Below are 26,570 nucleotides of genomic sequence, written 5' to 3'. Positions count from 1 at the left end.
ATCCAGCATGTTTCCTTCCCACCATCTATCTGCCCATTTCCGACCTGTATGAAATTTTAAAGGGGAAAGGAGTGTAGCCATGTAAAATGGCCACCTACAAATGACCATGGGAATTGTGGTCAATTTGGGACACAGACAGGTACATAGCCTCTGTGTATTGCACAAAGAAACCAGACTTGGCTGAAACTTGTATCCATTAAGAGTTGATCACCATTTCCCCCAGGACAATAGAGTTTGAATCAAGGAGTTACAACAGTAGCTGACTAACCGGCGCCACACCCCCCGTGTCTGCAACAATGATAGCTAGGACCCGCCCAGCTATCGAGGTATCCACCCCTAATTGGCTGAGATCGATGAGGGTGATCGAAAATCCTATCGATCCATTGGATCTGGAGCAAGGACTGCCCAAAAGGGAGTGAAAGAGACAAAGGATAAAAAGCCCTGTGCACTAGAGATCGATCTCTTTTGGGACCGGCCTGTGTGCGACCAACTGCAGCAGAACAACCAAGTTCAAGATCCCGCGACCATTCCTGAAGGACGAGCCCAGCTGAGACGAACCCAACAACTTCCAAACCGACCACGTGGACCCGGATAAAGGCCGCATCTCGCACAGTGCCGGTCACTCAAAGTTAAGTAAAGGTCATCTTAGTCGTTAGGTGTAGCTTTGTACGGAGCCGCATGTGTTATTGCATAGAGATACAAGTCTTGTGTTATTAATAAACTGTGTTTTTGAGCTAACATATTGGTTGTGTGGTCATTTGGTCGATATAAGAAACAGCTTGTGGTTCACCCCAAAGTAAAGAAGGCAACAGGAGGGAATGGACAGGGCCCTTCCTGGGCCTAATGAAGCCCTCAAATGGCCAATCAATGCTCACTGAAGGACCTCAGCCCACCCCGCTGCTGTCTTTCCCTCAGCAGGGGGAAGGCCTATGCCAAATGGGTAGCCTGGCAGCTTCAGCTGTGCAGGTTTGTGTTGGGCAAGGTGGTGAGGGGACCTCTTTGTGGGTCCCTTGTGCCGATTAGAGATGTCCTCTCCCCCAAGATTACCTCACCCCACCCCCACATCCTCTCAAACCCAGCCACCCCCACCTCCCTCAGCCAGCCTGACCGTGTTTGGGGGTCACTTACCACCATGTTCGACCCCAGTGACGATCTCCATTGGGGACTGGCGCTGCTGGGACTACAGAGCTGCTGGCTGCCTGAATGGTTGCAAGGCATCTCCCTGAGGCAGGGCGTGCTGTGCCTGAGTGGTGGAAATCCCGCCTTCAGCTTCTCACAACACATTGACGGCTAAATGAGAGCAGGGCAGTCGTTTCTGCCGAGCACACACCAGATTTTAAGTGGAGGGCAGGGATGTAAAGTGCCCAGTAAAATTATGCATCATAAGTCTCGTTAGTACCCTCATTTGAACAACGTCAGCTGCATGGGCGTTATTTAAAGACAGCAACCTGGGATTTTCCAAACTCCCCCCCCTGCTGCCTCTGCCTCTGAAGCACGATCGTCCCCACCCTTGGCACCTTTCCCGTCCATACAAAGTCCAAAATGATCGTGTTCAATTTCCGAAAAAAGGCCTTTGGTATAAAGATCAGGAAAGCCTGAAAAATAAACAAGAACCTTGGCAGAATATTAATTTTCACCATGTGGATCCTCCCACCAGCTTTAAATGCAGTTTATCCCACCTCTTAAGATCCTCCCTGGCTTTCTCCGCCAGCTTCATTAGGTCCCACTTATGGAGCCCCGTCCATTCCCTCGCTACCTGAATCTCCAAATACCTGAACCTATCCCTCGCTACCGTAAATGTCATCCCCCTAAATTAGTCCGCTGTGCCAGCTCATTCACCGGGAATACCTCACTTTTCCCTACATTCAGTTTGTACCCCGAGAACTCTCCAAACCTCCCCAGCAGGCCCATAGTCCTTCCAAAATTCTCCAACGGATCCGAAACATACAGCAAGAGGTCATCGGCATAGAGCGACGCCCGATGCTCCCTCTGTCCCCTCATAATCCCCTGACACTCTGCCGACCCCCTGAGAGCCATCGGCAACAGCTCTATAGCCAGCGCAAACAGTAATGGCGACAACGGGCATCCCTGCCTCGTACCCATGTGTAAGTCAAAGCTTCGCAAACTCATATTATTCGTCCTCATACTCCCCTTTGCTGCCACATACAGCAACCGCTCCCATGCCACAAATCTCGGCACAAACCCAAACCTTCCCTAAACCTCGAACAAGTACCGCCACTCCACCCAATCAAATGCATTCTCCATGTCCATGGACACCACGACCTCCAGTACCAAAACCCCCGACGGATTAATTCCGGTACCAGTGCTCCAGACGGATTCATTTCTTTGCATTCTGTCTGCTGTCTTCACATCGATCCTTCAGAGTGGTGTCCAGAATTGGATGCAAATCTCCAGTTGAGGCTGAATCAGGGTTTTATAAATGTTCATCGTAACCTCCTTGCTTTGTACTTTGTGCCTGTATTTATAAAGTCCAGGACCCCATATGGCTTTTTAACTAGTTCCTCAACCTGTCCTGCCACCTTCAATGATTTGCATACACCACCCCACCCCCCCCAGATGTCTGTGCTCCTGCACTTAACCCTAACTTTTCCGCTACACCTGGGAGGGACTAATGGGATCAGATCAAACATCCATTTTACCACCCCGTCCCTTTTTTACTTTCTACTGACTTCAATGTAGAAATGGTGGGCAATCTCATTTTCCCTACTCCCCACTCCATATGGATTATTTTAAGCTGATATCTATTGTATCAGCATGCAAACAATGAATGTACTGTGACCTTTCAGCACAAAATACCTCAGTTTGAGCCCACCTGAACAAAAAAAGCATAGGGTGTGCAAATGAACACAACAGAGCCCATGGCCTACTCTTGGCCTTCCCTGGCATCTTCAGCTCAGATAAGCCTCAATTTATCTTCATAACTTTTCTATTGAGCCTCTGCCGAATATGTTTCTCCACATGCGTCACCCAATCTAATCTCACCCACCTGTTCATTCCCCAATACCTTTAATGTCTCACGCACTCTAATCTTACTCCCATGTCGTTTCATGATCTTTCCACATGTATGAGAGCAGCTCTGCACAAGAGGCAATGGACTATAGCCAGAGGTGCTGCCATCGAGAACTGCATAGTGACATTAAACCAAGCTGGTGTGGTGAATCCGTGCTAGCAAAAAGGTCAAATGCCTTCTTCTGGTTACAAGTGTTACCATACGATAACACGGATCACATTAGGGAGCCATAGGATAGGGAGAAATTGAATATTGGGTGTTTACAAGTTGTGTGTAAAATTGGTTGTTGTATTTCATACTTTTCATCATGGGCAAGAAGTACTTTGGGAGTTCCTGTGGTCACAAAAGGTGCTATATAAATGCAAGTTTGTTTAGTCATGATGCTGGTAAATTGCCTTGGTGAATCCATCATTAGTTCCCAGAGTTCTGCAAATTAACTTGTGGTGGCTGCATCATCAGCAAGCAATGGAAAATTGAGGACAGGAAAGATAAGTTTGAGTGAAGCAGTTCTCGATTGCCAGTGATAAAAAGTCAGAAAATGGCTGCAGGCCAGTTCCACGAAGGATCTTTCCACAAAACAGACAGACGCTGCCACAGTTATTAATAACACAAATCAACAGAGCTTCGGGATGACTGCAGAAAACTGCTGGATGACATTAGAAAGGCTGCCAAGAAACTGCATCTCCTCCAGTTGCTGTCTCAGTTTGCAACTGGAGCCAACTGCCAATTTTAGCAAACTGTGATCCAGTTGGAGGAGAAGGTGCCTCAGTTCTTCAGGGTGATGGCCAAAATAGTTTGAGGTAGAAGGGGCTGAAGTTAAACTGGAAATTCTAGAGAGTCTATAGTCTGAGGGAGCTGTGGTTACTGTTTGGAGGTAAATTTCTTGGCACTTGTTGGAAGCCTACCAATTTTATCCACTCCTGAAGCCTTCTTTGGCAAAAGCGCCCAAGCCTATGCCGTTGGGACAACAGATGACAGTGTAGGGGAAAGGGATATATTTTGTTCTCCATGCATTCAAACATTCCCAGATCAAGTATGGTCCACCCCCATGCTTTTTGAAACTATTCCCTCAAGTCTCACAGCAAGAATCCTCCCTCACCCTCACCGACTATTTAATTTCACAGTTTAACATCTCTGGTCGTGCCAAGGTCCACAATTTTGATTTATTAATTTATAATTGGGAAATGAAAGAAATACATCTAATTGTGTTACACTCTGTCATGTAATAGATTACAAGGAATTAAACTTGCATTCATGCAGCATTTTACAGATGCTCGGCATGTTCCAAAGCATTTCCTGCTTAATGGATTAACTTCTGAAGTGTGCTCACTGGGGCTCAGTTTCCATGAATGTTGTCCCAATCGATCGCATAGACACTGTAGCCATCTGGGATGGCCACGTCCCGATTACAAAATGGACACTTTGCAAAGAATGCAGGGAAAATTGGACAATACCGAGAAAGCAAGCAGGTGCAAGGTTTGTCTGTTGATTGGAGCTATAGCTCCCAGGCAAGACTGAGACTGCAGAACCATCTACATACTAATGAACCATCTCCGGGGACAAAAGGGTAACATTTAGGTAAACAATGCTAAGACAGACACCCTGGCGCCAGAGGAGACTAAAACAAAGCAGACCAACAGCCACCTAGGACACGCCCAGCAATCAGGGAACCCACCCCTCTATTGGAGGAAAATCGATAAGAACGATTGGGAAACGGCCCAATTAATTGGGGCCAAGTTCAAGGCCCGCCCAAAAGCGCGCGAAGCCCTTTCGAGTATTAAAAGGACTCCCCAAGAGAGAATCGCTCTCTTGGCCTTGGCTCTCAGCGAGGAGAGACCTGCCAAAGCTGCTCCAGACCAAGTAAGTTCCAAGTCAACGCACGCTACAAGATAGACACTCCTAGTTGCTATCCTGTAAACAGCTCAACCCAGCAGCTTCAGAACCAAGCAACGGCCATTGTTCCTCTGACTGAGTGGGTACCCAAAGCTAAGTATAGGCTTTTAGTAGTAGTGATAGTTTAGGTTGTAGAGCTTTATGCATGAATATATTTGACTGTGTGTGTAAATAAATGAGCATTGATTTTGAACTTACTAACTGGTGTATCGAGTCTTTGATCAGTATTCGTTTTGAACCTTGTGGCGGTATCGACAGATACCTGGCGACTCTTGAGCAACCGTAATTAAACAGAGCCAAATTAAGAGAGAACACAATTAGCAACATTTACTGGCGACTCTGGTGGGACTCGACTTAGAAGTGGCCTAACCACTCCGAGAGAACCCAAAATTTGAATTGAGAATCCAATTGGAAACAGAAAAACCACAGGTGTAAGAACAGTACTGATCAGGCCTCCGAGATTCGGAAGTGTGTAATGCATGTGTACTAACAGGGATGTAAGGTAAACCTGAGAGATTTTGTTGCGTAAAACTGTCGGGAGTTTTGTAGGCTGGAAATTAGCGTAAGCCGTACCCGGCTTACATCACCACTTTATCACCCGCTGTTCCAAAGTCAGTAAAGAACCTAGATAAAGAAAATGGCAATGAAGGCAATGGAATGCCTTACGAACCCCAGGAATTCGAGGTCGCAGCGACCAGTAGAGTACGACAATGTCCTGTTTGGGAAGATGAGATCAGGAAATATCTCAAAGGGAAAGGATGGCCCCTTTGGAGTGAATTCTGCGCCAATGACAAAACAGGTCACGGGAGTATAGGACATACTTGGTGGGAAAACCTGTCAGAGATACACAAGAAGAGATTGGGGAAAGCTCGCAAGCCGATGGCAATCATGTCCTGTTTGGCACAATTGCGAGGCACAGAGGAGGTCATTAGAACGCTCCGTAGAGAGATAGAGGAGAGAAACAGAAGTAGTTAGGTAGAATGAGCGAAGTAGAGAAGGAGAATAGAGATTTGAGAGAGCAGTTAGCAGCGAGGGACAGCGAGGTGGATGATGCCAAGAGGGCACACCAGTCTTGACTCGCGCATTTGAGTAGTTTCCAAACGCAATACGATAAGGCCTACCAGGACACGCAACGTGTGGTCTTGGTAAGACAAGAGACCAAGAAACATTTTGAAAAATTGCAGAAACAGTGCAATGATTTGAAAGCAGCCCTACTAGTGCTCCATACTTCCACGACGGAACAAAGGCAGAGCTCCGTAGACCACGCAAAGTGCCGGAAGCAAATTGCAGAATTGCAATCTCTGCTTTCCGTTCAAAATGGGCTTCAAAGCACATTCAGACCCCAGTTAGATCAGAAAAACGGCCCCGATTGGCAGGAATTGAACGAGACTGCCCATAGATACGTACATGGGACATGTACGCAGGAAAAACCCCAGAAAAGGAAAGCGCCCCAACCCCCAACCGAACAGGCAGAACACACCCCCATGAACCCTGTAACCACACACCGCAGGGCCACAGCAGAAGGAGACGCAAATTTCCTTTATACAACCCCATTAACCGTGACCCAATTACGGAACGCGTGTGGAAACATTACACCATTCCTTCCCACATCAGACCCCCACCAATTGTTCGCGAAAGTCAAACAGCAGGCCACCATGTACGGCCTGGATGAGAAGGAGCAAGTGAAGCTCACAGTTTTAAGCCTCGACCTTTTAGCCGTGGCATCCCTTCCTGACCCACAGAATGTATGGGGAGGTACACTCCAAGAGATGCACACAGCGATCCTGGATGCGATCGGCTATAACAGAGCAGACCCCATAGAAGGCCTAAACAAGTGTAGGCAAAAGAAAACAGAGCACCCCACAGCGTTTGCTGGACGCTTGTGGATACACTTCACAGCAGTTTTCGGAGAATTAGCCCGCGCCCATTTGTCCGTGGATAATATGGCCAAATGGACTTGAATCCTAGTCTCTCACGCGACAGACGCAGGACAGAAAGCTTGCGCAAATTATAACCCCTCAGATGAGGCCTACAAAGAAAAATGGGTTTTGAAAAAGTTGTCCTGCGCTTGGGAGCAATCATTCCAAGGCAAAACCGCATTTATAAAACCTGATGAAGAGCAGGCAGATATGAATCCAGTTAAAGCGCACCAGAACCCCGCATGGGTAAATGAGGGCAGGAACAGCCCACCCCAGCCCAAAGCTCAAGAATGTTACAATTGTGGACAGTTAGGACATTTTGCACGAGAGTGCAACGCGCCACAAAAGCAGCAGAGAAACCAACAGACAGGCACCCTAAACAGGAATAGGCCAAAGCCGATCCATAGCATTAGCACCCGTTCAGAGAATGCAGACATGAACGGCACCGACTGACGGTGTTCGGGCTCCCCAACCTGGGTCTGTGACACCCGTTGGGACAAGTCCGGTAGACCGGTAGTAGCAGGCAAAGTTCGGGGACACCCCGTAGAATTTCTTTGAGACACAGGAGGGTCCCGCACCACACTCAATTCCTCCACGATGTTTCAACGAGACACGTGGCCCACAACGGACACCGTCACACTCAGCGGTTTTACAGGTCATTTACAACAGGGACACATCACAGCCCCTGTAGCGATACAAATAGGTAACATTACAACTAAGCACCCCGTAATTTTGGTTGATCTGCCCTAGAGAGCAGAACATATCCTAAGGATCGATTTTATGAGCTCCCACAACCTTTCTTTTGACCCAGTTAATAAGTGTGTATGGAAAATGGCAAGGGCAGCACGAGACCCCGCCACGCTCACAGTAGGAGAGTACGGAAACAGGATTAGCTCAGTAGGAGACTTCTGGTTCGACCCTCGAGCCATTAATGCAGACAAACAGGTTAGGGCAGTCCTGCAGGAACACAAAGCAGCATTTGCACAGCACAAGCACGAATGTGGCAAATTGGCTGGCTTTGTGAACATTACAGGTCCCGACCCCAAACCCCAGAAGCAGTACGGATTTCCCCAGGAAGCAGAGGGAGAAATCTCCAAAGAAATAGAGAGTTTGTTGGATTAAGGCGTACTCAGATCAGTAGCCTCCACTAACAACGCACCAATTTGGCCCCTCAGGAAACCGGATGGATCATGGCGACTGACCATTGATTACCGGGAACTGAACAAAGTAACACCAGCAGCAGCCCCCACCGTAGCCACGAGTCCAGAGACCATGCTCAAACAGGGACTCCAGTCAACATTTTTTTCGGTTTTGGACATTAGTAACGGCTTTTGGTCCATTCCATTGGCTAAAGCGGCCAGTACAAAGTCGCCTTCACATTCCAGGGACAACAATATACGTGGACGTGCCTTCCACAACCCCCCCTCCATTTTCCACCGACAGCTGGCAAATGGATTAGCAAAATTTTCCCGCCCCGATTGTCTGGTCCCGTATGTAGACGACTTGTTACTACAGACAGACACAAAGGGAGAGCACATTTCGCTTCTTGCCGAGCTCCTAGGACTCCTAAAAGAGATTGGTTGTAAAGTCAACCCCAAGAAGGCCCAGATTTTGAAAGAGAAAGTGATTTACTTGGTAAACGCGAGATCGAGCAAAGAGAATTGACTCGATCGTCAAATTGCCCCTTCCCCACACTGTCTCAGCCCTCCGGTCATTTTTAGGACTGGTTGGCTACTGCCTAAACCATATTGACGGTTTCGCCACTAAAGCAGCGCTCCTTTCCGAACTTCTCAAAAAGCAGGCGCCTTGGGAATGGCTTCCACAGCATACAGATGCCGTGGATGCTTTAAAAAGAGCACTCAGCACAGCCCCCGCACTACAGGTCCCAGATCCACTTTCCCCGTACGCTATCGAAGTAGCAAGCACCGACCGAACCCTTTGGGCCGTACTCCTCCAGGAACACCATGACCAATTACGCCCGTAGCATACGCCTCACGCGTGTTAGACCCCGTAGAGCAAGGATTCTCTGCCTGTGAAAGGCATCTGCTCGCAGTTTTTTGGGCAGTACAATACTTCGCCGACATTACAGGACTCAACCCCATCACCATCCTCACAGAACACACCCCAACACAGCTATTGTTAGACGGCAGACTTAAGGATGGCAGTCAGCCAAATCCGCGCATCCCGTTGGACCCTTCTTTTACAGGGACGGGACATCACGGTAAAAAGAACCAAGACCCACACCTTCCTTGCTGATATTTTGCAGTATCCAGGCACCCCTCATGAGTGTGAGATCATCACCAGAAAACAGAACACAGGCCCATTTATACCCAAAACACCTCCCAGGAAAACAGGTAGTACACCCCAGAGACCCCAGCCCACAGACACGTGCGCACCCCTGAAGATTTAATTGGATGGCTCCTCCACAGTGTTAAATGGAAAGAGAATTACCGGTTGCGGTACTTACGTATAGGACGCACAGGGACGCACCCTAGATGAGATTTCACTAAAGTTGCCAGGACACTTAGGCTCGCAGGCAGCAGAACTGGCAGCGATCGCTTACATTGTACACCACCCCGACTCGTTCCCGACCCCAGCAAACATCTATTCGGACAGCTTGTATGGCTGCAATAGTTTGACGGAATTTCTACCCCTGTGGGAAACTAGAGGATTTGTTTCCGCAGACGGTAAACCCCTACCCTCAGCCTCATTACTCTGCCATATCTTAGAGACAGCGAAGGATAGGAAATACGGAATAATTAAGGTTCACAGTCATCACCGTTCTTCCCCCCCCTGGTAACGTTAAAGCAGACGCCCTAGCAAAGGCAGGCTCCAGGCTCCATGGTTATTTTTGGAACCCCCCCGAAAGCACCCCTGTACACGCAGTTCAGGTCTCACAGACCAATATTCAGGATCTAGCGAAGGCACAGAAAGAGGACGAGAAACTCAAGGAAGTTTTAAAGGGTACCTTCCCAGCCCCGTATGATAAATACAAGAATGCAATAACCAGACATGACGGTGTGATTTTAAAGGATGGCATTTATATCATTCCCAGCCAGGACAGGAACCAGACCATTTGTCAGTTCCATGACAATCATGGACACCAAGGTATTGAACCCACCCTAGCCCACCTCAGACCGCTCTGCTGGTGGCCTGATTTAAAAGCCGATTTTACCCACTACATAGTAAACATAGAAAATATAGAATTGCTTGATCTGTGCCCAGAACAATCCGGACAGATATGCGAAAAAGCCTCAACTTAGTCATACCCGCCCCGTTAATGGACCCTGGACAAATCTACAGATAGACTATATAGGACCCCTACCCCCTTGCAGAAATGGTTATAAGTATGTGTTGGTGGTCATCGACACCTTCACAAAATGGGTGGAAGCATTTCCATCGAGAACTAATACGGCCAAGACAACAGCTAAAATATTAACACAGCACATCTTTACAAGATGGGGCCTCCCCGCAGTATAGAATCCGATCAAGGCTCCCATTTTACAGGACGTGTAATGAAAAACGTCCTCACGATTTTTGGCATTCAACTAAAGTTTCACATAGCATACCACCCCCAGTCAAGTGGTATTGGAGAGAGGATGAACAGGACATTAAAAGCCACCCTCAGGAAAATGGTACAGCAGAATAACAGCACCTGGGATTCAGTTCTCCCATTTGCTTTAATGTTTCTAAGGAACACGGTATCCACGTCCACAGGATACACCCCCCACACCCTCATGACCGGACGCCCCATGAACTAGACAGAGTATTTATTAGGACTGGATTTGGCCAGCCCCGCAGTCACAGCCCTCACGCATGAAAATGCTGTACAACAATTGATACAGAACATAAAGGCAGCCCAACTCGCAGCAGCTGTGAGACTTGTAACCAGGAAGAAACAGAGCAAGGCTTGTTTCGACAAAACAGTACACGCTACTGAGTTTGCAGTAGGGCAGCAAGTGATGCTTTCCCTATACAACCCCAGTTCATTCCTTTCCCCTAAATTCTCTGGACCGTACTCCATTTCGGACAAAGTCAGCCTCTCGGTATACAAGATCATATATCCCAATGGCAAGTCTGCGTGGTTTCACATAAACCAGCTCAAGGCTTATGGCTCGCAGAATAGCCACACACACCACATCTCGCTTGCAGCAGCAGATGAGCACGCCCCGCCCACAGATGACGTATTCCTACCCTCCCCCAGCCAGTCCAGCCCAACCTCAGACACATCTTCAACTCCATCCCCAGAGGCACGACTCCGCCTCTCCCTTCCTGCAACCAGCAGCAACAGCGACAGTGATAGCGATCACGATCACGACAGCCACAGCACACCACGATACGACTACACCCCTGCACCAGGCCCCACTCCCAGCGAATCCGAGCATGATTCCACTGCCCCTTCGAGATTGCATATATCAAAGCCCCTGACCCAGACCCACCGCCTGACGATTACGGATTGAAACCTAGTAGCTCCAACCTCGACACACGATTCTGGCACCGAGACAATTCGTTCAGACTCATCCGGAATGATGAGATGGACCCCAATTCGCCCCAAGCAGCTTTAGCACGGTTACTACAGACAAGAGTTTGGCAGCTGGGAGAAGATGATGACAGAGAGTCTGACTCCCACCAAACGAATCCCTTTGCGACCCTGTTCGCTATTGAGCAGTGAGGTGTCCAGATGATGGAAAAAAGGAACCGCTGGAGAGATACGGTTTCCTTTCTGATGGCACCATGTTTGTTGTGTTTTTCTTCGTTAGTGTTAATGTTAAGTGTTGTTTGTAAACTTGAAAGTTTTTCACGGCCCCACGTCACCACTCCTTTGACGCCCAGTGCCTGTTAGCAGAAACCAGTTCAGAGGAACTAGTTTGTCAACAGAAACCAGTTTAGAGGTACAAGTTTGTCAGCAGATAACAAGGCAACCCCAACGACGACCACATTCTTACCCGTTCTTGCCGGTGGCTCAGGCAGTGGAGAAACGGCACTGATCCCCGCCCTGCCTGAGGACCCCCCTCTGGTCAGCTACGCTCGGGTAGAGCACAAACAGCACTGATCACCGTCCTACCTGGGGATTCCACCCATTTCTTACCCACCGCGGCCCATACGCACCCCATTTTGGCACTTTCGGTTCAAAATCGTTTTGTTTGTTTTTGGCAACCCTTAGGTTGCTTCCATATGCTATTTACATCCTAAAACACTAGGATGGTAGATCGCACAGGCTGCGAGACAGCTTGCACTATGTCAGTACTTTTCTCGGATGTCTTGTCCCAAATATTTGGTTTTTTAAAAATGAGGGAGTCACAGATGGTGACCAACTAAAATGGGAAATAGGCAACAAAGGACAGACAGACAGACAGACATACGAGATCTTAAGCAAGATAATAACAGATATTATGCTTGTGTTCACAGAACTCCGGAACCTCAGGAACCCCAGAGGAAGAAAAAGACAGAAAGACGGAAAGATGAAGACGACCTCCATCTTTTTCACCTGGATCTTAGTGGGATCCCTTCAGTTGCACGCGGACGCTACCCCCCTGACCCCTACCACACAGGTCGTGAATGATTCCCACCCCCGCAATACACAGAACCCCGAGATAGCTAGCCCCGCGACAACTAACAATACCCCGACCTGGTGTGATATGTTTATCACCTGGTACTCACTATCGTATGTAGTAGAAGCCCTCCTAGTACTGGCGATACTTTGCAGTGTCGTGCAGACACTTAGAATCAGAAAATGTCGAAGGAGAGCCTACCGCTCTCGCACTCCGGTATACACGTTTTAAGTCCCCTATTTTCAAACTTCACCAAACCCCGAACCCCTTGACATGAATTAAAGTGCATCCGTTTCTCTTTATGTATTCTGTTAAATAAAGAAATGTAAACCTCTGTACCTGACTGCCAGGCCAGAGAAATTTGTGTGCTGCTGTTTTGTACAGTTTAAGATGTTATAGATTATTTTTGGGATTGTTTGAGTGAGGATAGTTTATTGAGGATAGTTAGAGGTTCCAGTTTTTTTATTTTTCTGTAATGCATGCATTAATGTCATAGCGCCCCGTAGAGATTTATAATAATGGATGTATTTAAAATGATTTAGGTAAAATTGTGTTTCATAGGATAGGGCCAGAGTAGAGCCTGATTATGGGTGCCCTGTTTGGTCAGAGAACGAAGATGACGCAGTAATGTGATCCTTCACGCTTCGAGTTGAGGATCACAAGGAGCGAGTGTAGCCATGTGGGATGGTCACGTCCCGATTACAAAATGGACACTTTGCAAAGAATGCAGGGAAAATTGGACAATACCGAGAAAGCAAGCAGGTGCAAGGTTTGTCTGTTGATTGGAGCTATAGCTCCCAGACAAGACTGAGACTGCAGAACCATCTACATACTAATGAGCCATCTCCGGGGACAAAAGGGTAACATTTAGGTAACCAATGCTAAGACAGACACCCCGGCGTCAGAGGAGACTAAAACAAAGCAGACCAACAGCCACCTAGGACACGCCCAGCAATCAGGGAACCACCCCTCTATTGGAGGAAAATCGATTAGAACGATTGAGAAACGGCCCAATTAATTGGGGCCAAGTTCAAGGCCCGCCCAAAAGCGCGTGAAGCCCTTTTGAGTATAAAAAGGACTCCCCAAGAGAGAATCGCTCTCTTGACCTTGGCTCTCAGCGAGGAGAGACCTGCCAAAGCTGCTCCAGACCAAGTAAGTTCCAAGTCAACGCACGCTACGAGATACACGCTCTTAGTTGCTATCCTGTAAACAGCTCAACCCAGCAGCTTCAGAACCGAGCAACGGCCATTGTTCCTCTGACTGAGTGGGCACTCAAAGCTAAGTATAGGCTTTAGTAGTAGTGATAGTTTAGTTTGTAGAGTTTTATGCACGAGTATATTTGACTGTGTGTGTAAATAAATGAGCATTGAGTTTGAACTTACTAACTGGTGTATCGAATCTTTGATCAGTATTCGGTTTTGAACCTTGTGGCGGTATCAAAAGATACCTGGCGACTCTTGAGCAAACGTAATTAAACAGAGCCAAATTAAGATAGAACACAATTAGATTCACAGTGTTAATGTTGAATTGGGTTATAATAAAATACATTCAATTTGGTAAATAAGCACAGCTGTTCCCCATTGGGGAATGATTCGGGAACAGTTGCAAGACTATATAAACCTTTGGGTATCTGGGAGGAACTGGGTGAGTCTGTGACTTTACTTTGTGTATTTGGAAATAAACCTGTTTTAAGATAGAGTCTAGCTTCAGACTCAATAGGCTGGATTCTCCGGTCCCTCTGGTGCGTGTTCCTCGGTGGCGCGCTGTCCCGGCAGCGGGCTCTGTTCCCGCCGCCGGCCAATGGGATTTTCCATTGCGGCCAACCCCGTGCTATTGGGAAACCCGTGGGTGAGGGTGCGCTGCCAGCGGAACAGAGAATCCTGCTGGTGGAGAATTCACCCCATTGTTCCTCAATGTCCAATTCTTGGAATGAACAAGCCAGACCTATTAGCCTACTGCAGCTATCCAGGTTCTCAATTGTGCTGCCCTCTCCTCTCTGAACTGTCTCATATTGACTCCAGTGTCACAATAAGCAAGTCAGATGCTTGACCGTATTTATGAAGAAGGACTTAGCCATCATGTTTTATTTGGGGAGGAGGTTCAGCAACAAAATTTGAATGTGATTTGTGTTCTGGTCGTGATACATCCGAGTGGCATGGCAACACATTCCAGCGCATTATCGACCAAGCAAATGGGTACTTTTCATGACCAAGGTTCTTAATATTTCCCTTCTCCTTGTCCTTGGTTTCCCACAAATCCTGTGAAATTACAATACCTGCCAAAACGTCTCACAGTCAGCCAGGCATTTCAGCACAAGAATTACAGAAATCATTTGTAAAAACCAATCAAGCAGAGAGTTCACAACACAGAAAGAGGCTTTCAATCCTTCGCTGCTGCCAGTGTCTGACATACATAGCTACACAGGTGGGATATTGGGGCTTTGGAGGCAGGGCAACACTACCTGACACACAATCATAAATCGTCAAACAGTGAAACAGGCCATCAAATCAGTGCAGGCATTTGCCTCCACATGAACCGCTCCATTTTAATTCCTTTAAAGTTATTTCAGCTGGGGTTTGTGGCAGAGAATTCTACCCTCAGGAAAGATTACTTTTCTGATGTCCGTTCATTTTTGTTACAATGTCAAACCTGCACATACTTGCTATGTTGCATGTGCTGTGCACCTCACACATCTCTCGATTTTGCACGGTTGGACATGACTCACTACCTATACCATAGCAATGTGTTGTCATTTTACTCGCTCCGTTTCAAACCAAACACATGCATTCTGTTTGAGAGATGCTGACGCTGTGTTCAAAACTATAAAAACATGTTTAAACATCAAAGTCTGATCAGAAATAATTTCTGATTTCCACCGGACTGAAGCAGTCTGAGGTTTTTTTTGGCAGAGACAATCTTGTCAAGTAAGTTGATGCAAAGTCCATCTCGCTCTGGTTTAGGGGCTGGTTTAGCACAGGGCTAATTAGCTGGCTTTTAAAGCAGACCAAGGCAGGCCAGCAGCGCAGGTTCAATTCCCGTACCAGCCTCCCCGAACAGGCGCCGGAATGTGGCAACTAGAGGCTTTTCACAGTAACTTCACTTGAAACCTACTTGTGACAATAAGAGATCATCATTTCATTTTTTTCATTTCGCAATCTTTATAGAAAAGGCACAAAGGAACATTGAGGCAATCTTGGAACAATGTCAAATATCTGTATGAAGGTTATATTTGAATTTATTAATTTATCTGTACTTTGTTCTGACACTGCTATTACATGTCAGCTCTGTGTAGGCTCTTGTGATGTGCTTGTACCTTAACTTTTGCAAGTTACGAAAATCAATCAAGAGACAACCAAAGCTATGTGGTCCTACCTGGAACCTTCTTAGCCCAAATGATCATATGCACCAGCTCCTTATCAGCCAGGTTTGTTAGCAAAGTCATCATGGACGCCTCAGTGAAGGGCTTGCTGGGGTCATGTTCAGAGTAAACCATGGGAGGCTCGGCCTCCATCAGGGTGCTGAGAATCTCGTCCGATGTCATGCCCATCAGTGAGTTCTGCTTAACATTCCTCTGTGCCGGGCTTACGCTGCTGGAGGTTGGCCTGCTGGTGACCCCGGTACTTTTGATGATGTGGTCCTTCTCGTCTTTCCTCCGCTTGTGCTTCAGCATCCTCCCGCCCCTACGGTCCTTGCGGATACCTGATAATTTAAGAAAAGCAAGGTAAAAGTCCAAACTGTTTAAACAGTGAGGTTCTCTGCTAATGAGTCATAGAGTCATTGAGTTTTGCAAAAAAAGAGGCTCCTCGGCCTAGTGTGCCTGTGCCAGTCATCAAGCAGCTTTCTATTCTAATCGCATTTTCCAGCACTTGATCCGTAGCCTTGTACGCAATGGCCTTTCAAATGCTCATCTAAATGCTTCTTAAATCTTGTGAGGATTCCTGCCTCCACCGTCTTTTCAGGCAGCAAATTCTAAATTCCAATTACCCTCTGGGTGAAAAAGCTTTTCCTCAAATCCCCTCTTATGCCCCTTACCGTAAACATATGCTTCCTGGTTATTGACCCCTCTACTACAGGGAAAGGCTCTATCAATGTCCCTCATAATTTTGTATTCTCACAGTAATTTCATTGAAGCCTACTTGTGACAATAAATGATTATTATTATTAATAAAAGTCAGTTCCTCTTGTGTAAATTCTGAAACCGGTTTTAATGAGATACTGTCAGTGTGGACCACAGTAGCCATTGTCTTGGGCACAGGATTGTTTTGGCAAAATTAATTATGAGGATGGAACGAACATCAAATTCAGTGCGAAAGCAGGAAGGACAGAAGGTGGGGAAGTAGGCACGGTGGCACAGAGATTAACAGTGAAAAATTGGAAAAGGGGGTGGGCATCGGCAAGACAGCGAGGTGAGTGGGAGGTGTTTGTTGGGAGGGTGCAGGGAGGGAGGGGTTTGATTCCGGTTGGCTTTTGTACTTCTTGGTTCTGTATTTATTGAAAATGCCTTCAATGAATTGTTTTTCAAAAAAAAAAAGTATTGGAAATGGAAGGGAAAATGATGTTTGGCTGCCAGCCAAGCATTATCCAACTGAGTAATGAATCTTTTTGCTTTGCAATTGGTGTAGGAAGACCATGCATCACAAGGATGGATGTGTTGACCAACCAATGGCTGGGGTGTGGGAGACAACTGATGTGATGAAACCTCCCGAAGTACATTTAATCACAGTTGACAATCCTAATCTGAAATATAGCACCTCTCACAGTGTGGCACTCCCTCAACACCAGCTTAGATCAGGTCAAGAGTCACGGATTGGAGTGGAGATCAATGTTCCTGATTTCCCAGCCATTAACCACTCTTACTGTCGAAGGTCCCTCCGACTACTCTGCACAATTTGGTACCTAAACCCGCCAAGTGAAAACTGCTGCTGGCCTATTGAAACCGAGAAACAAAGGGCACGATTTAACTATAAAAAATCTATGTCTGGGTTTGGAGAGTGTTTAGTGGGCTGTTTTTCAGCAGCTGCAGTGCTGGGAAACACCCCGCTATTTAATGGCACTTTGCCGGGTTTTTTGGCCTCAGGGAGTTTCTCTCCGCCAGGCCACACTTCGAGTCATTTCCTGCTGGCAAGCTTGAAAGAATCCTCACAGATCGGGACACCATTTTGTCTGGCTGCCCCGATCATCTCCCCTCCCCCCTACCTCAAGAAGGCCTCCAGGAACCCCCCCCTCACCCCTCCACTGGTACGCCCTCCCGGGCCCGATCCCTGGGCACCCTGGAAGTACCCCTGCCAACTTAGCAGTGCTACCTGGGCATTGGTGACACTGCCAGGGTGCCAGGTTGGCAGTGCCAAGGTGCCCGGGTTCCAGAGGCAGGAAGCCACGTGATATATATCTCAGCACAGTTAGCGATCCATTTGTTAATCTCCAGTATTTTCCAGTCCTTTGGGTGGCACAGGAGCACAGTGGATAGCACAGTTGCTTCACAGCTCCAGGGTCCCGGGTTCGATTCCTGGCTTGGGTCACTGTCTGTGTGGAGTCTGCACGTTCTCCCCGTGTCTGTGTGGGTTTCCTCCGGGTGCTCCAATTTCCTCTCAGAAGTCCCGAAAGACATGCTGTTAGGTAATTTGGACATTCTGAATTCTCCCTCTGTGTACCCGAATAGGCACCGGAATGTGGCGACGAGGGGCTTTTCACAGTAACTTCATTGCAGTGTTAATGGAAGCCCACGTGTGACAATAAAGATTATTATTATTAAAGTCCTGACCTCCATTTTCAGTCTCTCTCTCTATCCTTCAACCTACAGGGGGTGGATATAGAGCGGGAGAGGTTGTGAGGCAGCAAGAAAGTTAAGTGAAAGTTGTCTCCCCACAAGCAGCCCTCCCACCTACCCTCGGGAGACTCCCAAGTAATTGGGGATATCTTGCAACCCCAAGGTATTAACAAGGACTCTCTGGGTGTGTTTCAACATGTGCAGTGAATTTTCAAGGGCTTCTCAGGACTATGTTTATTTGTGACGTGTACGAAAGCTATTCCAGATCATAGGAAACAAAGGAGTCCCAAATTAGGGGTCTGCACCATAATCCCTCATCGATTGGGCATCACTGCTCAATATTGCAAGTGGGCTCCATGTCCCCCATGAGCAAGTGTATATATTTACTGCCCTATCTCAGGCTATATGTTAGTGTGATCCAGGGACCATGACTATAAGACTCAGTTGTGAGCAACTCCTGTATCTGAGGTACAAGGTTCCACTCCAGTGGGGTGCTGAGGGAGCACTGATGGGAGTGCAGCACTGCTGGAGGTGCCGTCTCTTGGATGAGACATTAAAACAAGGCCCCACATAACCTCTCAGCTGGATGTTAAGGTTTCATGGCACTAGCAGCAGGAGAGTTCTCCCTGGGGCCTTGACCAATATTTATCCCACAATCAACATCAAAAAGAGCCGATAACTTGGTTGGTATTGCACTTTCTGTTTGTTGGAGTTTGCTGTGCACAAATTGGTTGCCACCTTTGCTACTTTGGAACGTACTTCAAAAGTTCTACATTGGTTGGAAAGCACTGTGAGACATCCGGAGGTCATGAAAAGCGCAAGTAATGAATTTGAGTTGTTCTTTTCTCACTCACATTCAATATATTTGCTTCTCATGCATTTCTCTTATCCTCCAGAAGGCGGACTAATGAGCACTCTAGAGATGGGAACAACTGTACGCCAGCCAACTGGTTTATTTTACATGAAATTCCTGACTGAATGGAACGTCATTACCAGAATGAGCTTCAACTCTTATCATTCATCTTAACATCAGAAATAATACAACTTAGCCTACCTTCAACCCGCACTGACTGATCGTAGAATCCCTACAATGCAGAAAGAAGCCATTCGGCCCATCAAGTCTGCACCCACCCACTGAAAGAGCACCCTACCCAGACCCACTCCCTCACCTTATCCCCTTAACCTTTGGGTACTAAGAGGCAATTTAGCATGGCCAATCCACCTGCACAACTTTGGCCTGTGGGAGGAAACCGGAGCACCCGGAGGAAACCCATGCAGACACAGGGACAATGTGCAAACTCCGCACAGACAGTCACTCAAGACCGGAATTGACGCTGGTGCTGTGAGGCAGCAGTGCTAACCACTGTGTCACCTTGCCGCCCGACTGATTAGAGACAGCACTTCCTTAAAATGTTTCAAACTCAAATTCTTAACAAGCATTCTTCACCTGGAGAGAGAGAGAGATAAACCCCTACCCTTCCCCAACTCCCTGTGTCAAAGATCAGCTTATTGAGAAGCGACTACCTCCCTGGTTGGTTGATGGCAACGAATCCACGTTGCCTGCTTTTCTATAGGACTCATGGTGTGGTCAATGAATACAGGTCATTCTATGAAAATAGGATGATTGGTACGGGAGTAGGCCATTCAGCCCCTCAAACCTATTCTGCCATTCGATTAGGTAACAGCTGGCCTGTACCGCAGCTCCATTTACTCACCTTTGCTCCACATCCCCTGACTATTTACCGATCAAACAGGCGTCGACGGGCGGAGTTTTCATTTGGGATATGTTTTAAGAGTCTAACATTACCGATGAAAGTTTCCTTGGAATGGTTTGGGCAACGTCATGGCTCAAGTTAATCTTGGCTTAGCAACAGCGCTGAGCAGACAATCGTGGGTTTAAACCCCACTCCAGTAACTTGGTCCCAAGCTGAAGCTTCCAGTGCTGAGCTGAGGGAGGCAGTGAGACATTAAATCAAGGTCTTGTCAGCCCACTCAGGTAGATGGGAAGATCGCAAGGTTCCCTCAACCAACATCACCGATAACAATTTATCTGCTCATTAATCTCAATGTTGCTTGTGGGAGCTTGCTGCTGTGTTTCCCGTGTTACGACAGTCACTACACTTCAAACATACTTCATTGGTTGCAAAGTGATTTGGGACATCTTTAGGTCCTGAAGGACACAATAGAAATGTAAGATTTTCTTTTTACACGCAAAAAACAGATGAATGATTTTATCAGGTAGTTAGTCAGTGGGCCTATTCAATGGAGGGAATTTTACCAAAGCAAGTGGGTTCGATAATGGGTGGATGTTTAAAAGGGTACAGGAGGAGGGCACTGTTTAATTAAGTAACTTGAGCGTGTATAAATAGGGGACAGCTGGAACACTCGGGCTGTGAGGACAGCAATGAGTTGGGACAAAGTCAATACAGGGCAGGTTTCACCGATCTACCTGTCCTGCCGTTGTCAACGCTGGCAAACCCGTGCCCAAGCGTGGGACCGGAATTTCCCGCCGGGGTGAACGGCCGGTAAATCCATCCCAAACTCTCTCAATAAAGAAAAACTCTAGGCGGAATTTAATGAAAACATTTCTAAGTTCATTTGTGGTGGGTTTTCCAGGGAGTTTCTCGGCGGCTCTGCCGGTGTGTTCCCCACTGCTATCAGACGACACTTAAGGACAGCACGGTGACGCAGTAGATTAGCACTGCTGCCTCATGGCGGCGAGGATCCAGTTTTGATCCCGGCCCTGGGTCACTGTCTGTGTGGAGTTTGCACATTCTCCCCGTATCTGCGTGGATCTCACCCCCATAACCCAAAGATGTGCAGGCTAGGTGAATTGGCATGCTAAATTGCCCCTTAATTGGAAACAAATAATTGGGTACTCTAAATTTATATTTTTAAAAATTACACTTGGGGCTCGATTCTAACAATTGGGAACAGCGCAGAGAAACATATGGCTATACAACGTGACTTGCGTTGTATAAGGGGCCTCAGCATGGAACGCGCGGCCAAGGCCGCATAATGCCCCGTTTTTAGCAAGAGATCTAAAAGCCATTTTAAAATGCGTCCCGATCTCCAAGGACCCTGAAGCGACCCCCGACACCCCCTCAACCCAATTGCACTATGGGAGGGCCTGAGCACCTTGGCAATGCCTGGGCCCACCCTGCCCAAAGGGCATGCAGTTGTGGGCCTCCGATCCCCTAGGAGACCGCCACGTGTGCCGTTCCATCTGGCCCCCATTTGTGGGGGACCAATTCTGAACGGCGCTCGCCCAAGGTCTCCGAGGCAAAGAACAAAAGAACAAAGAACAAAGAAAAGTACAGCACAGGAACAGGCCCTTCGGCCCTCCAAGCCCGTGCTGACCATGCTGCCCGACTAAACTACAATCTTCTACATTTCCTGAGTCCGTATCCCTCTATTCCCATCCTATTCATGTATTTGTCAAGATGCCCCTTAAATGTCACCATTGTCCCTGCTTCCACCACCTCCTCCGGTAGCAAGTTCCAGGCACCCACTACCCTCTGTGTAAAAAAACTTGCCTCGTACATCTACTCTAAACCTTGCCCCTCGCACCTATACCCCCTAGTAATTGACCCCTCTACCCTGGGGAAAAGCCTCTGACTATCCACTCTGTCTATGCCCCTCATAACTTTGTAGACCTCTATCAGGTCGCCCCTCAACCTCCGTCGTTCCAGTGAGATCAAACCAAGTTTATTCAACCGCTCCTCATAGCTAATGCCCTCCATACCAGGCAACAGTCTGGTAAATCTCTTCTGCACCCTCTCTAAAGCCTCCACATCCTTCTGGTAGTGTGGCGACCAGAATTGAACACTATACTCCAAGTGTGGCCTAACTAAGGTTCTATACAGCTGCACCATGACTTGCCAATTCTTATACTCAATACCCCGGCCAATGAAGGCAAGCAAGCCGTATGCCTTCTTGACTACCTTCTCCACCTGTGTTGCCCCTTTCAGTGACCTGCGGACCTGTACACCTAGATCTCTCTGACTTTCAATACTCTTGAGGGTTCCACCATTCACTGTATATTCCCTACCTGCATTAGACCTTCCAAAATGCATAACCTCACATTTGTCCGGATTAAACTCCATCTGCCATCTCTCCGCCCAAGGTTCCAAACAATCTAAATCCTGCTGTGTCCTCTGACAGTCCTCATCGCTTAACACAATTCCACCAACCTTTGTGTCGTCTGCAAACTTACTAATCAGACCAGTTACATTTTCCTCCAAATCATTTATATATACTACAAACAGCAAAGGTCCCAGCACTGATCCCTGCGGAACACCACTAGTCACAGCCCTCCAATTAGAAAAGCATCCTTCCATTGCTACTCTCTGCCTTCTATGACCTAGCCAGTTCTGTATCCATCTTGCCAGCTCACCCCTGATCCCGTGTGACTTCACCTTTTGTACTAGTCTACCATGAGGGACCTTGTCAAAGGCCTTACTGAAGTCCATATAGACAACATCCACTGCCCTACCTGCATCAATCATCTTCGTGACCTCTTCCAAAAACTCTATCAAGTTAGTGAGACACGACCTCCCCTTCACAAAACCATGCTGCCTCTCACTAATACGACCATTTGCTTCCAAATGGGAGTAGATCCTGTCTCAAAGAATTCCCTCCAGTAATTTCCCTACCACTGATGTAAGGCTCACCGGCCTGTAGTTCCCTAGATTATCCTGCTACCCTTCTTAAACAGAGGAACAACATTGGCTATTCTCCAGTCCTCTGGGACATCACCTGAAGACAGTGAGGATCCAAAGATTTCTGTCAAGGCCTCAGCAATTTCCTCTCTAGCCTCCTTCAGCATTCTGGGTAGATCCCATCAGGCCCTGGGGACTTATCTACCGTAATATTTTTCAATACGCCCAACACCTTGTCTTTTTAGATCTCAATGTGACCCAGGCTATCCACGCACCCTTCTCCAGACTCAACATCTACCAATTCCTTCTCTTTGGTGAATACTGATGCCTTAGCATCAAATATGCAATTTTGCCAAAAAGTGATCCCGCCCACAATGGCCGGGATTTACATTACATTCCGTCCCCATAGAGTCCGGATCCTTGAATCACCCCGCACCTTATCAATATTTGCCGCCCAGTAGTAACATAACAGATTAGGTAGTGCCAACCTCCTCGACTGCCTATCCCTTTGCAAAAACATCCTACAGACCCGAGGAGTCTTACCAGCCCAAACAAAAGTAGATATCTATTTATTAACCCTGCAAAAGAAAGCCCTGGGAAGAAAGATGGGGAGACACTGGAACAAAAATAAAAACCTCAGGGGAATATTCATCTTCACTGTCTGTACCCTTCCCATAAGGTCAGAGGGAGGGCGTCCCACCTTTTCAAATCGGCCTTTACCCCATCCACCAGACTAGAAAAGTTCAGTTTATGGAGCGAGGCCCATTCACCGGCCACCCGGATTCCCAGATACCGGAACTAACCCAATCCAGACGAAATGGCAGCCTCACCAAATCAACTCCTGTCCTTGGAGGGTTCACCCGGAGATATTCACTCTTGCCCAGATTGTACCCCGAAAAGGAGCCAAACCTCCTGCGCAACTCCATTATTTCCTCAACATTGGAGAGTGGGTCCATGATATGCAGGAACAAATCATCCGCATATAAAGACACCTTATGCTCCCCTCCCCCCATGCACTATCTCCCTCCATCTGTTAGATGACCTCAATGCAATGGCCAGCGGCTTGATTGCTAAGGCAAGCAAAAGCAAAGACAATGGATACCCCTGCCTTGTACCCCTCTTCAGCTGAAAATAGCCTGTGCTCAGGGCATTAGTATGTACACTCTCAGTGGGGGCCCTGTACAAAAGCCCAATCCATGAAATAAATTTTGGCCCAATGCCAATCTGCCCCAGGATCTCCAAGAGGTACCCCACTCAACCCTATTGAACGCCTGCTCCTCGTCCATCAAAATAATCACCTCTGGCTCGGTCCCTAAGGAGGGCGATAACACAACATTTAACAATCTCCTGATATTGGCCGACAACTGACAGCCCTTAAGAAAGAACAAAGAAAAGTACAGCACAGGAACAGGCCCTTCAGCCCTCCAAGCCTGCGTCGACCATACTGCCCGTCTAAACTAAAATCTTCAACGCTTCCGGGGTCCGTATCCCTCTATTCCCATCCTATTCATGTATTTGTCAAGACGCCCCTTCAACGTCACTATCGTCCCTGCTTCCACCACCTCCTCCGGCAGCGCGTTCCAGGCACCCACTAACAAATCCAGTCTGCTCCTCCGAAATCACCACAGGCAAGGCAGGGCTCCAAACGCATTGCCAACGTCTTAGCCAACAACTTAGCATCAGTTTTTAACAACAAAATAGGCCGGTACGGCCCACATTCCATGGGATCCTTTTCCTTCTTCTGGATCAAGGAAAATAATGCTTGCACCAGTGTGGCTGGCAACATCTCCCAGGATATGGAATCATTAAACATATCCAGCAGAAGTGGGACCGACTGACCAGCAAACGGTTTGTAAAATTCAATGGGGAACCCATTTGGACTCGATGCTTTGCCCGTCTGCATTACCTGAATACAGCTCATGATCTCCTCCGGCCCTATCGGTGCCTCCAACTCCTGCTTTTTCTCCTGCTCCACATGCGGAAAGTTCAACCCAGCCAAAAATTGCTTCATTAATGAACTATTCTCCGGAGGCTCTGACTGATACAACCCACAGCAAAAGGCGTCAGACACCTCATTAACTTTCTCTGCGGCAGAAACCAACCCGCCACCCAAGTCCCTCACCTGAACTATCACCCGGGAGGCAGCATGTCGCCTCAGCCGGTGAGCCAACAGATGATCGGCCTTCTCCTCATATTCATAAAATGTCCCCTTTGAGTGCCACAGCTGCCCACTCGAATTCCGTCTGCAATTTATTTCTTTCCGCCAATAACTCCGGTGTCAGGGCGATCGAGTATTGGCGGACCGCCTCGAGAATGGAGTCCACCAGCCACTGCCTCTCCACTTTCCCAGATTTATCCCCACACGCCTCATAAGAGATTAACCCCCCTAATAACCGCCTTCAGGGTTTCCCAGAGCATAGAAGGCGAGACCGCTGCATTCCTGTTGAACTCAATATACTACCCCATGGCAGAGGATACACACTCACAAAAACTCTTACCCACAAGCAACAACGCAAAATCGCCGAGCAGAAACTTATAGCCAAGTTCCACACACATGAGTACGGCCTCAACCGGGACCTTGGATTCATGTCGCATTACACTCATCCCCCACAATCTGGCCTGGGCTTGCAAAATCCTACCAACTGTCCTGGCTTGAGGCAATTCACATCTCTTTAACCTGGGGTTAGCCTTATCTCTGCATCTGTAAAGACTTAATTACCTGCAAATGCTCGCATTCTAAGCATTGTCTGGCATCTTTGACTTTGACTATATATATGTTTCTGGAACATACCTCTTCATTCACCTGAGGAAGGAGCAGTGCTCCGAAAGCTCGTGTTTGAAATAAACCTGTTGGACTTTAACCTGGTGTTGTAAGACTCCTTACTGTGCTCACCCCAGTCTAACGCCGGCATCTCCACATCAAGTCCAAATGAATGCATTCTGAGTGAGGTAAAATCTGATGCACCATGTGAAACCAAGTACTTGCCTTTGCTGCCCTGCCAAGGAGTGTGAATCTGAGCGTGAGTCCTGTGATGGTGCCTCCTCAGAAGGGTTGTCAACTGTGATTAAATACATTCCTGAAGGTTTCATCACATGTCTCCAGCCATTGGTTGGCCAACACATCCACCCTTTTGACGCACTCCCTGCTTGCACCAGTTGGAAAGCAAAAAGACTTATTACCCAATTGGACGATGCTTGACTGCCAGCCAAGTGGCCCTTCCCCTCCATTTTCAATATTTTCACACCTGGGGCGAGATTCTCCACCCCCGCCGGGTCGGAGAATCGCCGGGGGCTGGCGTGAATCCCGCCCCCGCCGGTTTGCCGAATTCTCCGGCACCGGAGATTCGGCGGGTGCGGGAATCGCGACGCGCCGGTTGGCGGCCCCCCCCCCCCCCCGCGATTCTCCGGCCCGAATGGGCCGAAGTCCCGCCGCTAAAATGCCTGTCCTGCCGGCGTAGATTAAACCACCTACCTTACCGGCGGGACAAGGCGGTGCGGGCGGGCTCCGGGGTCCTGGGGGGAGGCGGGGGCGATCTGGCCCCGGGGGGTGCCCCCGCGGTGGCCTGGCCCGCGATCGGGGCCCACCGATCTGCGGGCGGGCCTGTGCCGTGGGGGCACTCTTTCCCTTCCGCCTTCGCCACGGTCTCCACCATGGCGGTGGCGGAAGAGACTCCCTCCACTGCGCATGCACGGGAATGCCGTCAGCTGCCGCTAACGCTCCCGCGCATGCGCCGCCCGGAGATGTCA

At 48.1% G+C, this 26,570-nt stretch overlaps 1 protein-coding gene across 1 annotated transcript in view; it reads right to left on the bottom strand.

Moving 5' to 3' along the window:
• Positions 1–26,570, bottom strand: part of esr1 (estrogen receptor 1) — a 465,450-nt gene that overhangs the window by 209,103 nt on the left and 229,777 nt on the right. Inside the window, exon 5 of the mRNA XM_072505188.1 lies at positions 15,768–16,094. Coding sequence (XP_072361289.1) covers positions 15,768–16,094 — 327 coding nt within the window. The remainder of the gene's footprint in view (positions 1–15,767; positions 16,095–26,570) is intronic.

This window comes from Scyliorhinus torazame, chromosome 1 (genome assembly GCF_047496885.1).
Source record: "Scyliorhinus torazame isolate Kashiwa2021f chromosome 1, sScyTor2.1, whole genome shotgun sequence".
NCBI classification, from domain to species: domain Eukaryota; kingdom Metazoa; phylum Chordata; class Chondrichthyes; order Carcharhiniformes; family Scyliorhinidae; genus Scyliorhinus; species Scyliorhinus torazame.
Note: the sequence above shows the minus strand (reverse complement) of the source record. Positions and strands in the feature narration are given on the sequence as shown.